Source organism: Anser anser (assembly GCF_964211835.1).
Source record: "Anser anser genome assembly, chromosome: 3".
Lineage (NCBI taxonomy): Eukaryota > Metazoa > Chordata > Aves > Anseriformes > Anatidae > Anser > Anser anser.
The window spans coordinates 80080238-80093091 of NC_139722.1; the positions used below are offsets into that span (position 1 = coordinate 80080238).

The 12854-nt window shown below is 40.0% G+C and overlaps 1 protein-coding gene across 7 annotated transcripts in view; it reads right to left on the minus strand.

Annotated features, from left to right (window-relative positions):
- The window catches only part of PCNX2 (pecanex 2), a 165623-nt gene that overhangs the window by 48901 nt on the left and 103868 nt on the right, over positions 1 to 12854 (minus strand). For all 7 annotated transcript variants that reach the window (XR_014581368.1, XM_083828450.1, XM_083828451.1 and 4 more), the window contains one exon: positions 8231 to 8359. Coding sequence is in view for 6 of the 7 variants with exons in the window: in XM_083828450.1 (XP_083684576.1) it covers positions 8231 to 8359 (129 nt within the window). In the remaining variant the exon portion in view is untranslated. The remainder of the gene's footprint in view (positions 1 to 8230; positions 8360 to 12854) is intronic.

Sequence of the window (12854 nt, forward strand, 5' to 3'; positions counted from 1 at the left end):
AACCCAGCACCTCGCATCCCGGCTAGACCTCACTGTGCACACCTCAGACATGCTTCTAATTGAAAAGCAAGTGTATTAATCACACACACAAAAACCTGCATCTGAAGCACTGCAGGTAAGAGTTATTCTTCTGCTTTTCCCATTGTGAGTCACACAGACACTGTAGGAAGGGTGCCCAGCTCTGGGTCAGGAGCACTGCAGGCCTCATGCACTTGGGCTCTGCGCTGGCTCATGTAGAGGCACTGATGGGCCCATGAGGATGAAGTGGCAAAAGCCTGAGAAACTGAAAGGGCCTAAAGAGTAAAAAGGAGGTGATGAGAAAAGTCCTGGAGAAGTTTTCACCAGAAAAAGAGTGAGAAATCAGACAGGAAAAAAGTGTTGGGAGCTGCTTTGGCAAGTGAGCCAAGACGTTTATTTCCTTTACTCCACACAGAGAGAGGCAAATTGCTTGAACAACATGAAAGGAGGAAAGGAGAACAAGGTATTTCAGAATTCATGCTTAACATTCTTTATTGCTGATAACAAAGTGCTATTATGCTTTTTCAGTGCAAAATATTAAAATGACTTACATCTTAATTGTCACTTTTAGACTCAAGGTGACTACTTAAAATTAGGAGGTAGAAATGGAAAGAGATGGAAAGAAGATATGAGGAAATACAAGAACAACACAAAGATGAGGGAATGATGTCTACAAGGAAAGCCTACATCAGGAATACTAGTCTAGATCATTGTGGGCTTCTCCATATATGCATATCTCTCACCAAAAGATGCAGGAAGACAATATGGAAGCTACCTGAGCCATTCGAGCGCCACTAGCCTGGGAGTGAAACATTAATGATACCACACTGAAGAACAACAAAAATCTCACCACTACCATGGAAGTGCACAAAATTCAATTTAGAACAGATATATATATACATATATATATATATATATTTAATTCCACGGACTGTAGAGAATGTTGATCGTTTACAGCAGTCATTATGGCAGTCCCTACAGCTCTTCAGACTGAAAAAAATCTCCAACACATGATTGAACTAGGTGGTATTTTGAGAGCAAATACTGCTAGTCAAAGGATACAAAAAGTATTTCTCCAGCACTCATTCAGTATTTACCTATTGTCAATTAACAGAAAGCTTCAGGGACAATTCTCAGTGGCAATGGTGGTATAATTCTGCATTTTGTATAATCTCAGAGACAAGTGAGAGAGATTTTACATTTTGCTCTTCTAAACCCTCAGGCGTTTTGGGTCTAGTATATACCCTTGCATATCAGGACACAACCAGGACTTGTGCAAGTCGTAGCATGAATTATTCCCTGCTGCAATCTGTACACAACTAGCACATCACCTCAGTTTCAATGGTTACATTCCTGCTGAACATCTCCTCTGTGATCTCAGCTTTTCCCATCTTTACATCTTGACAAAAGCTGGTTGAGTAAGCATCTTCTTGAAAGGAAGGTTTGAGTTTACTGCTCCTAACCTCAGCTTGCCCCTAAACATTTTATTCAGTTAAATCTAAAACAGGAGACAATCTACATTATCCAAGTGAATAGGATGAACACTTTCTGAGAACACTTATTCTTATTGAAATTCAGTAAATACATTTCAACAGGTTTCCAATACTCAACATGACAGAAATTCCATGAGTTCATTTATTCTCATTGGATTTACATAATTTGGAAGCTAAGCATTAGAAGAATAGCTTATAAAAATGTAGTGCCACTGTATATCCATACAAGCCCTTAAAATATTGCTTCCTATTTCTGATTTATGAGTCTATTCCCTTCTGCCCTGTTCCTGCTTTCCTTTCCAAATATCTCTCAAAGTCGTCTTCTATTGTTCTCATGATTTTTTTTTTTCTTCATAGGTCTGACTTCCTGATTATGAATGTCTGTTACACTATCCTCTCTACTGCATGCATTTTGCTTCTTTGCCCATCCCTTTCCCTTTTCATTTATCCTGCTTGTGGTTTTGATCTCTGCTTGCGTTCCTGCATGGCCTCAGCATGCATTCTCTCTCTGATGCCTCCCTTCTGTCTTTATTCTGTCCTCTTAGAATGATTCAGTGAACTGGAGTTGTGAATGCATCTTTAACTCGGCAGGGAACTACAGAGCACTGAATCAGAATGCACTCCCAATTAATTATCACACATATGGCTCCTATTCAATTAGCCTCAATTTGTTTTATTGACTGCCACAGGCAAAATTTGAGAAGAGGAGATGTTACCAGTTAAAGAGATACTGCCAAACAGTCAAAATACAGCTTTGAATTTTGTATAGCCTCCCTTGTGCGTAAAACTCCTGGCAACTTAGAAAACACTTATTTTAATGCCAGTTCTATTTGGCTAAAGGCTCCATTTTTCCTCACCTGTCTTTTCCCAGATAGTTGTGACTCTAGTTGTGGAGTCAAGTAGTAAGGCTGGTTTGGAGAGGACATGTGCCTACATCTGTGCTACAGCAAGTGGCCAAAAGGGCATACACACACACACAAGGACACTTGCTAAGGGGGAGATGATAGTTCAAGACACGGAGGGGGACACGATTTCTAGCAGGACTTCTTTTAGCCTGGGGCTTTACCTGAAGCAGCACCTCAAAGCCCTGCACATCCACTGAAGGGTATTAAAGACCAAGCCAGTGCTGTAGGTACAAGTCCGGTGACAGTGCTGATGGTGTGCAATGTGAAAATGTATATCACACAGGTACAACAGCAGGGAAGAAAGAAGGAAGGGTCCTGAGAAGACAATCAGATGAGCAAGTCCGATGAGTAACAAGCAACTTCATAGTGCTCATGAAGAGCTAAGACTGAAGTATAGTCAAAGATGTTCCTTGCCATTCAAATGTTTTGTTTTTCTCTATTCTCTCCCCAGTGCCAGAACCATGACCACGCATGTGTCTGGAGAACAGGGCGCAACTTCCCAGAGAGCAATTTATACTCAAAGTTTCAAGAGAGAAGCATTTCTTTTTTTTTTTTCCCAAAAACATGGGGAAATTTTCCAGTTATAAGGGAAGAGTAATGAAGGAAAAATTGCAGCAACCTGCTAATGCTTCAGCTTTTGCGTCACTGCCAGGTGGGGAGAGCCACCGCCATCAGCAGAAAGGCTGTACCCATGGGCAGGCCAAAGTATCTTCTAGTACCAAGCTAGGCTGGGCGTTCAAGGATCTAAATCCCTTTGCAGTCATCAGAAAGACTCAAGAAATTCATCATTCTCTGTGAACAGGCTCAGGCAACCCATTCTGATTTGGAGACAACACACCGAAAATTCAATCTAAAATCTGTTCCTTCGTTGATCCTGTTTGTTTCGACTTGTAAGTCCCGGGCACTAATGAGTGCCCATTGTGGTTTTTATCTACATGGTGAAACTTCTTTATACTATTTTGCTGAGTTTTAAATTATCTTAACACTCAATAAAAGCCTGGAGAAGCCCTGAGGGCAACCCAATGAAGAACTCTCTTAAAAGAGCTGTGGTCACCAAAGGGGCTAACATAAATAAAACTGAATAATAACTGATAACAAAGGATCTGTAACCTCAGTACTGTAACATCTTTGAACTGGAATACAGTGCTTCTTTCTGGTCAGTTTATAAAAATAGAGAAACAGAAGCAGCCAAACACAAAAATTAACAGAGAAGGAGAAGCAGTTTAGAAGAAGCTGAAAAGACTGCAATGAGCTGCAGAACTCCTTGGTGCAATGTGCCTTTCATGCCAGGGGCTGAAAGCATTCAGAAAAGATTGAACTCTAAGTAATGACAACTGGCAGCGACACAGTCAAAACACAACATTTCTGAAATTATATTTGAGGAAGTAAAACAAACAGTAACTCCTATAGATTCGGGGAAAATAGGGCTTTCTTATGCTTAAGTCATGCTGTAATTGTTGACTTCAGAGGTTAATGTACCTTTCTTGAAAATATTCATTATAAATCAATGTCTAAGACTACTGAACTATAAACATCAGCTGCAGTTGTTCCTCTGTAAACATCACCACTATGGAGGTCTAAGAACATGTGAGGAATCAAACAACATAATGAGAAAAGACTAAAAAAAAAAAGAAAAGAAAACCAGCCTTAAAAAGGAGAACGTGAAAGGTTTGAACATGCAGCTCCCAAACAAGACCCACAGACAGCTGTGGGTGAATGGCATTTTGTGTTCAGATCAGGGGTTTCAGCAGCTGTACCAGACAAGCCGGCTCACAGGGAAACCAGATGCACTAGGGTATGTTAAAAAATAAGCATTTGGAAGTGGAAGGCTTGTTATTTTATGGGAAAGAGGGAGGGAGCAGATGGGCACATTTCACAGCTTCTTTTCCCACACACGTGCATGATGTGGGGTCAATCCCGGTTATGTCCACACTGGGAAAACTCTCCCCACTCCACCTGTAGGCTGTGCACGAGGGACAAGTGATGTCAGCCAGCCGGAAAAAGGAAAATGGAAGCTGCACTAAATCTGAGGCAGGGCAGGTCTTCCTTGCCCTCCATCCCCAGCTGTAAGAACCTTACCAGCAGCTATTTTCCAGACCACAATGACAGAGCAACAACATACTGATGCACTTGGAGAAAAGAAAGACTTGTTCACATATTCTCAGACACAGAGAGGCATCCGGTAATGCCATTCTGAGATAACTGGCAATTTAATCACAGCCTCTTTAGAGACACTTAACTAATTTAGTTACACCACACAGTAATTCACTAGAGACCCTTCAAAGCAAACACAAGCTGTGCCTTACCCAAAAATAGGCACCAAACCAGATGACCGAGAAAGAACAGAGGCAGAAAGGAGCAGGGCAGAGGAGAGAGAGGCGTGTAGGCACTGAAATCTCCAGATTGCTGGTGGCAGTGGGCTCTTTATCGGGACAAGTCACAGCTGCAGCAGAGAAGGGGCTGCTCCGCGTGATCCAGGGATCAGACCCACTGGGGAATGAAAGGAAACTTTCTACTCGGTTCTCTCTGTTGCCATGTCCAAGATACAAAGCAAGATAAGAGGAAGGAAGGAGGGGGAGAGACAAAGTGTTTAAGAAAAAAAGCAAAGCAGTGGAATGAAACAACAGCATTTGAACAAACACTATGCTTTAAAGTGCCTATACATTAAATAAGATTTACTGCTGTTTCCTTTTCTCTCCCTGCCATCTATGGCCTAATCATTCTAACAGCTGTGAAAATAAAGAGTAAAACAGGACTCTTCAAACTGGGAAACAGAACCCAAGCTAACAACAGGACAAACCCAGTGTCGCATCAAACCTGTTTCGTTGTTGTTGTTGTTTGTTTGTTTTAAAGAGAAAATTTCTCATAGCTGGACTCCCACAGGACAAGCGGCTCATGAGAGCAGGCCAGCTTTCTGAATTTATGCCCCTCTCTTTTCAACAACAATGGCAGCAAAAGCTGTAAAAAATGGTTGCATGACAAGTTGTTCTTTCTTAACCTCCCCCCTTATTGCCCGTTTTTTTTCTCTTCTTTAAAATCACCCATCCCTGTCCCCCCAGAAAGGTCCACAGAAGTGCACACTCTAAACAAACAGGGTATGTTGACTCTGGGGAAGAACACCCATGCTCTGCACACACACTGCCAGAGCACAAATAGGCACAGTATGATTCCTGAATTTTGAAGAGCTTGCTAGGAATTTCACAGTTTGCTTACTGTCAAAATGAGCTTTTTCTTTTTTTTTTTTTTTTTTTCTTTTTTCCCCACTTGAGTTCCTCCATCTCCTTGAAAAAACAAACAAGCTATCATCTCAATTCTCTGAGAATTTCAGCTCCAGGTCACATCATCTGGAGTGGCAGATGTCCCATCAGAAACCCACGGAATTGGGTGTATGCTTCATTGGGTTACACCCAATGTTACCCAAGGGTGTACGCTTCCTTGGGTAAAAAACTGGGTGAGTGGCTGGGCCCAAAGAGTTGTGGTGAACGAAGTTATATCCAGCTGGAGGCCAGTCACTAGTGGTGTCCCCCAGAGCTCACTACTGGGGCCAGTTCTCTACAGTATCTTTATCGATGAGGTCAATGGAGGAACCAGAACAACTTCCCCCTCCAGTTCAAGTGCCTGAGCCTATTTAACTCCATGGCTCTGAGAGAAAGCATTCATGGCATCTCTTTGAATTTTTAGATATGGAACGGTCAAGGTCTAAGGCAGTAAAGCATGCTAGTCTCACTTTATTCAATTATTTCAAGCATTTTGTAGGAAATTTCCCTATTCTTAATACAATATTACTCCCTTCCCTTATCTTTTTCTGTCTTTTTACTGTATCCCGTTAATAACCCAGGAATTTTTCAGTTCAACTCTGACTCACTCTGCTCAGTTCTTCATGTGAGGTGCACGTTGTGGAATGCCACAGGTTCAGACAAACATTTATTTTGCTCTGATAACTATCAGTCTTCTACAAAGCTGTTTACTACTTCTGAAAGATTTTGGGGGACCAGGTTGTTGTTTTTGTGTTTCAAGTGAGAAGACCATAAAAGATATACTAGAATTTCTAACAAACATCCAAGCACAAATTTTTCAGTCTACTGTGCGCATTCACATTGAAGACAAAGTTGTAGTTACTGATTATTTTGAAAGGACAAAGAGTAGTGGTTTAAAGCATTAAAAGCATTAGTTTTTCACACTCAAAAAATGATTAGCACCAACTTCTTTATTTCGTTTAATAGGGGTCACTGACAGTCACTACTGACAAAAAGCAGACCCCCTAATTTAAGTATCAAGCACTATATTTTGAAATTCTTTTGAATATCTTCTGTTCACATTGTCCCAAAAGCCTTAGACCACCGAAAGCAAATGAAAACCGTCCCATCTATTTCCATGTACAATAACCTACAGATACCACACTAATCTAACTACATTGAAGATATGTGCCTATAACCATTGAGCTTGATTCTCTAACCTGTAACTAGAAAAAAAGCCACATGCCACATTAAAATGTTCTAGCTGAAGTAAAATGCAGCAGATGTTCAATTCTCCCACTTCCTACTTAATGTGGTTCAAGGTTTCTGTCAGAAAATATAAAGCTGTCTGTGGGATTGGCAGTAGCTTCCTGCTTTTCCAAGCCTGCCCTCAAGTTTTACTCCAATGAAATAATGAACCTGCTGACCCAGAAAAGGATGTGTGAGAAATAATTTTGTTAAGATCTGACGCCAGTGTACAGAACTTGGCTCACCCCAAAAGCCTTCCACAAATCGCATCATATCCAGAAGCTTTATGTAACTTGGCTTTGTCTCGGTAGTTTCTTTATAGAGGAGTACATGTGCACTCACTGACACAAGTCAAATTAAAAAAAAAAAAAATCTTCAAAAACTCATCAGACCATTTCCCCTAAAAGATGGAAGAATCAATCACTAAAATTTCAAGTTCTGAATTCCCTGAAGGTGCTCAGATGCATCAGTGGTATTGATACAAGAAGTGTGATAAACGTACAACACTTCTCACAGGTCTGGCCAAATCCTGCTTTGGCCAATGCAATTTTTATTTATGTTGCTGTTCTGCAGCTGCCACAACTTACTCGGAGCCTGGTTACATGTTACTAAGTATTCGCTCTGAAAACTCTCTCTACTTGGAAAGGACAGAGTTTTCCTGCCTCTACCACTCTTGTTGGGAACCCATTAGACTCCAGTTACCAAGAGCTCTGAAATCCTACAGGGTAAAAAAAAAGGAGCAGAAAGTCCTTATTCAATCTGTTCAATATTCTAAGTTTATGTCCTTGTGAAACCAAATGAATGACAGCTAAATTCTGACAAAACCAACCAATTCTTATGTCAAACTCTAAGATCAGATGTAGCAAGTAATTACAATGCACACTCATCATCACCTCTCTATGAGAGTTACCTGCCACATCCCAAGTGGTAACATTTAATCAAGCCAGTATAAAATATATTAATGCAGCCTGACTTTGGTGCCAAAGGCTTAACAGATTTAGTTGCTAACACTAGCTAGCAAGACAAAAAAGGCTGACAACTGGGAGTTTCACCGTGTTTTGTTTTCACAGCTTCATTACTGTACGCCTGTACAACAAATGCAACATGACACCTCATCTGTAGCACACTGATGATTGTTTAAATACACTTTCAGAAATAACTAAACAACTATGAAATAGTAAGCACCAGAATCAAGATTCAAAGGTTAACCTCTCAAGGCCTACAACAATTTAAGGAATATCACTGGAAAGAAAAATACCTCCACAAATGAAATTAATGAGAGCAAATCCTTTAAAAATAACAAGGGTAGAAAACATTTGAATAGTCTTACTTGTAGTTTTTCTCCCAGAACTTGATCGGTCTTGCGTATGATGCGATAAAGATGACACTACCAAGAAATGGGCTCAGCGGGGTAGAAAAGACTGAAGTGGCCAGAGTTTGGAAAAAAAGCATAGCAGAGTCTGAAAACTGCAAGTTAAGGTAGCACAAATGATTTCATCATACTATCAAAACATTGTTGAGGCAGCTCTTCAAAATATTTTTGCCTTTTTATTATTTATTTTACCGAAGAGGTGGAGGGAGGAGAGGAAATGAAGGCAGGCAGTGCCAAATTGCCAATTACCAGCATGTAATCCATGGCTTTTCAATGCTACATAGCTGTAACGGAGGTGACGTGTCTGAACAGAGTATGGTATTAGCAGGGTGACTGTCTAATCCCTGCCTGAGGACAGATCCAGACTGTAGCCAGAGCAGTGAAGTGCCCTTTTCCAGCAAGCGAGCATATCTTCTACAACACAAAGTGGCTTTCGAGAAGTCTGACAGAAAGGGTTTAATTCACACACACACAAAAAAAAACCACTAATATTGATTTTCTTGGAAATTCTTAGTTCTGTGCATTAGTCTTGCTTCCAGTGAATCCAGCATTGCCTTCTGTGAGTTTCTGCTTATTCTAAAATTATCTAGTATGTAGAGAAACAGCTATGCCTATACAATCCAACCTGCTGCCTCAAAATCATGCTTTCAGGTTAGTTTTTACCGACAATTTAATATTCCATGCTGACTGAAAGGTTAAAAAAGTGTAAAAGTGTTCTGCATTTCATGTTTTTTGAAACATCTACAAAATGAGAAGGTGAGGGCAGAGGAATAGAAAACATCACCCAAACACCATCATGAGTGCCAGAATCCATGGCTTACTTTAAATGTAAATTCATATTTCAGGCCGCTGGAAAGCATCTTAGAAGATAGACAAGGATATAGAAAAACATGCATGTTAAAAGAAACATGATTTAAAAACAAAAACATACACACAAAAAAAGTAGGCAAATTACATGTTAGGGATCAACTCTTCTTTAAATCATACCAGTACCATGAAATCTTGGGAAAATAGTTTCCAAGTTGGCATAAGAGACCAGTTGTCCTTCCTTATGCTTATCTTGGGAAGAAAGTACTAAATAAAAACGCCAAGGACAAAGTAGCAATGATCAAAGTACTGCAATTAATTGCATCTCAGACTAAAATTACTGTCAAATCACCCAATAACCACAGTCCTTTAGCTTACTCTGTTCTAATAATGTGTCCCACAGTCTGAGACTTTACAATAATCATCTTTACACGTGTAGCATCATTTGCAGCACAATATTTCCATAAAACAGCTCACTAGCCATGTTTTCAAAGTAATTTGCAAAATCTAGAAACAAATATTTGCCAAGAGATCTCTCTCGAATCCCTCAAACTTATTAAAAGAGAGTGGTCCTGAATGGTGTCTTTGTGCATTAGCGAACTTGCAAAATGAGCTGCCCTCAGAGTCTAAAGTTCAAAAAGCAACAGAGAGCACAGAGCAGGAAGCAAGTGCATCAAAAGTTAAACTGTCATGTTATGTTGTAGTCATAACCACCATTGGCTGTAAAAGATGAACAAGTATTTACAAGTGTCAGATAAGGGAAAGAGGCACTGAAGCTGAAGAGACAAAAAGCGAGTAAGGAGGACAGATAAGGACAGTAAATCAAGTTTTCTTAAGAGGGTTCTAATGCCATTATTGATTTTAAAACTGCCACCATCATGAGTTAAGACATTTAGGACTCCCCTGTGAACTGCCTGTGTTAAAGACATAAGCAGTAGCAACATTTTTATTTTTGCTGAAAGCATAATGCTCTACTATATGCAAGTTGGAAGCCACTTCCCATTAGACTCGTGAAGAGTGGTTTTAATAAAGTGTTTCATGTATGTAAGCATATCACGGGAACAACTAACAGCGCCAGGCTGACTTACCTACAGCTGATGTGTACAGTGGCATACAGATGTATATACATAACTGCCAAAAAGGTACAGGTATTTCCTTGTTCTACATCCCAAGATGGTTCTCCTCTGTGCCATCTTTGCTATGTTAAATGGTGTAGAAGCAGAACTTGTTTCTTTGAGAATAATGGATTTTCTTTTTTAAGGTGGCCAAAATAAAATTTTGAGAATTAACTAAAAACTGCGCAGCATGAAATAAAACGTTCCATTTGAAGATTAATTATTATTTAACAATCTGTTTGAATTCAAATTAGCTTCAAAACAAGCAACTGAAAAGGCTGATGTTTTCAACATCTTCCACCCCCTTTTTTCAATACAAAACTATTGGGTAAACCCAGCCCAAACCCTCTGATGCTTCAAACCCACATTTTTAATTGCAATTACTATGGACCAAGATATTTGGTCACTACCAGGCACAAGATCACTTAGAGAGTGGGAGAACCAAGTTTCAAAGGGCTTCCTTTCCTGACACTAGAGCTGTAACCCTGAAACAGCCAAAGCAGAAACTCTTATAAACAGAATAATCTGAACTACAAGCACTTTTTTTTTTTTCTTTCCAAATCTCACTGTTCATTTATTAGGTATTCCTTTAACTACAAACCAGACTGACTTTCTCAGTGTGCTGACCATTTAAGGGGTACAGGCACATAACCCCATCTTACACATTTAAACACTGGGAAGTGAAGCAGCAGATCTGCTCCAGCCAGAAGCCCATTCCTGTTCCTGGTGTTTCGGTTCACAGACCTGCAGGATTAGGAGGGACTCTAAGGGGTCACCTAGACCATCTAGCAGCCACAGCCAAACATGTATGTCTCCTGACAGACGTTTGTCTGAATTCCTGAATGTCTCTAAAGGCGGAGACTCCACAACCTCCCCCAAGGCAAAGCTCCAGGTGTGTTGCCCTTTGTATCCTGCATGCCTGAATTAAATGCACTAAAGTGAGAGGAACTTCCCGTATCACTGAGCTCTATGGCAAAAGCTCACCGAGGCACTTCGAAATTTAAAAATTGATGTCCTGTTTGCAGAAGTGATCTAGGCCATTAAGAGCCACAAATAATTAACTCTGCAAAGAAATGGTAGGCTTAGTGCCTCTGCAAACTGCAATACGTATTCATTAGTACCATCTGCAGGGTTATGGTAACAACAAATAAAAATACTGTGCAGAAAGGCAGAGTTATTGTTGTTGTGGGAATGGTAACTTTTACATTTAACCAGTATCTTAATTGCAACATTGCCTTGAAAGACAGATTTGCATTTACAAAGGAGATTATAAATATAAATAATAGAAAGCTAGTCTAGATCACTTCAGTAATAACTGCGTACATAAACTGAATCCTGCTTAGTTAACGGCTTTCCATTTTGCAAAGCTTAATTGGTACTTTTATCAAGAGTAAAGTTATCACTGCACAAAATATATGATCAAAGGGAAACTCGTTGAAATATAATCTTAGTTCTTAGATGTTTTGCTAAATAACGTTATATGTACATTCCTGCAATTCATACACCTACAATGGAGATGAAAACCATTTTTTTTGTTCTGAAATTCCATAATAATTTGCTACAAATCACTCAAAGTGCTCTGATGAATCAAAACTTTTTAAAATGCTTTCCTCTTGTAAATAGCCAATTTAAAGCTTTCCTTTTGGGAGTTGTTCTGTCTTCACTTCTCTCTGTTCAAGACTCCCATTTATATTTCCTAACTCTAAACAAAAACAGTTAATCAATGCGGCATATAATTCAGTATATCAGAGCAAAGAGCAAAAGGGAAAAAAAATCACTCAAGGGGGAAAATACACTCTCTGTGAGATGAAAGGGACAAAGACTTAAATGTATATATTTAATAAGCAGTACTAAGAAAATTCTTCAGTAGGTCTGAACTAAAACCACTGTCCTGGTTCCAGTTAGGACAGAGTTAATTTCCCTCATAGTAGCTGGTAGGGTGCTATGTTTTGGATTAGGATGAGAAGAGCGCTGATAACATGCTGATGTTTTAATTGTTGCAGAGCAGTGTTTACACCAGGCCAAGGACTTTTCGGCTTCTCGCTCTGTCCTGCCAGCGAGCAGGCTGGGGGTGCAGCAGGAGCTGGGAGGGGACAGACCCAGGACAGCTGACCCAAACTGGCCAAAGGGGTATTCCATACCATCTGCCGTCATGCTAAACAATATATAGGGGTGGCTGGCCGGGGTGGGGGGCTGGCTGCTCGGGGATAGGCTGGGCATCGGTCAGCGGGTGGTCAGCAATTGCATTGTGCATCACTTGTTTCGTACACATTATTATTATTAATACTATTATCATTATCACTATTATTATTATTGTTATTATTATATTCCTGTCTTAATAAACTGTCTTTATCTCAACTCACAGGCTTCACTTTCCCGTTTCTCTCCCCCATCCCAGAGAGGGAGGGGGGAGGGTGAGCGAACGGCTGTGTGGTGTTTAGCTGCCAGCCGGGTTAAACCACAACAACCACCCAACTCTTTTGCTACAATTTTGGTTGGAAGGGAAGGAAGAAATTAAAAGGTAGTCTCTGAAAATGCTTTACATACCAATAAAGTTAAATTTGATCAGTTAAAGTGTTGTTGTTTTTTTTTTTAATTGTCTTTCCCCCATATTACATCAAGATTCTAACTGATTTAGACCTTAAAGTGACACATTTTTG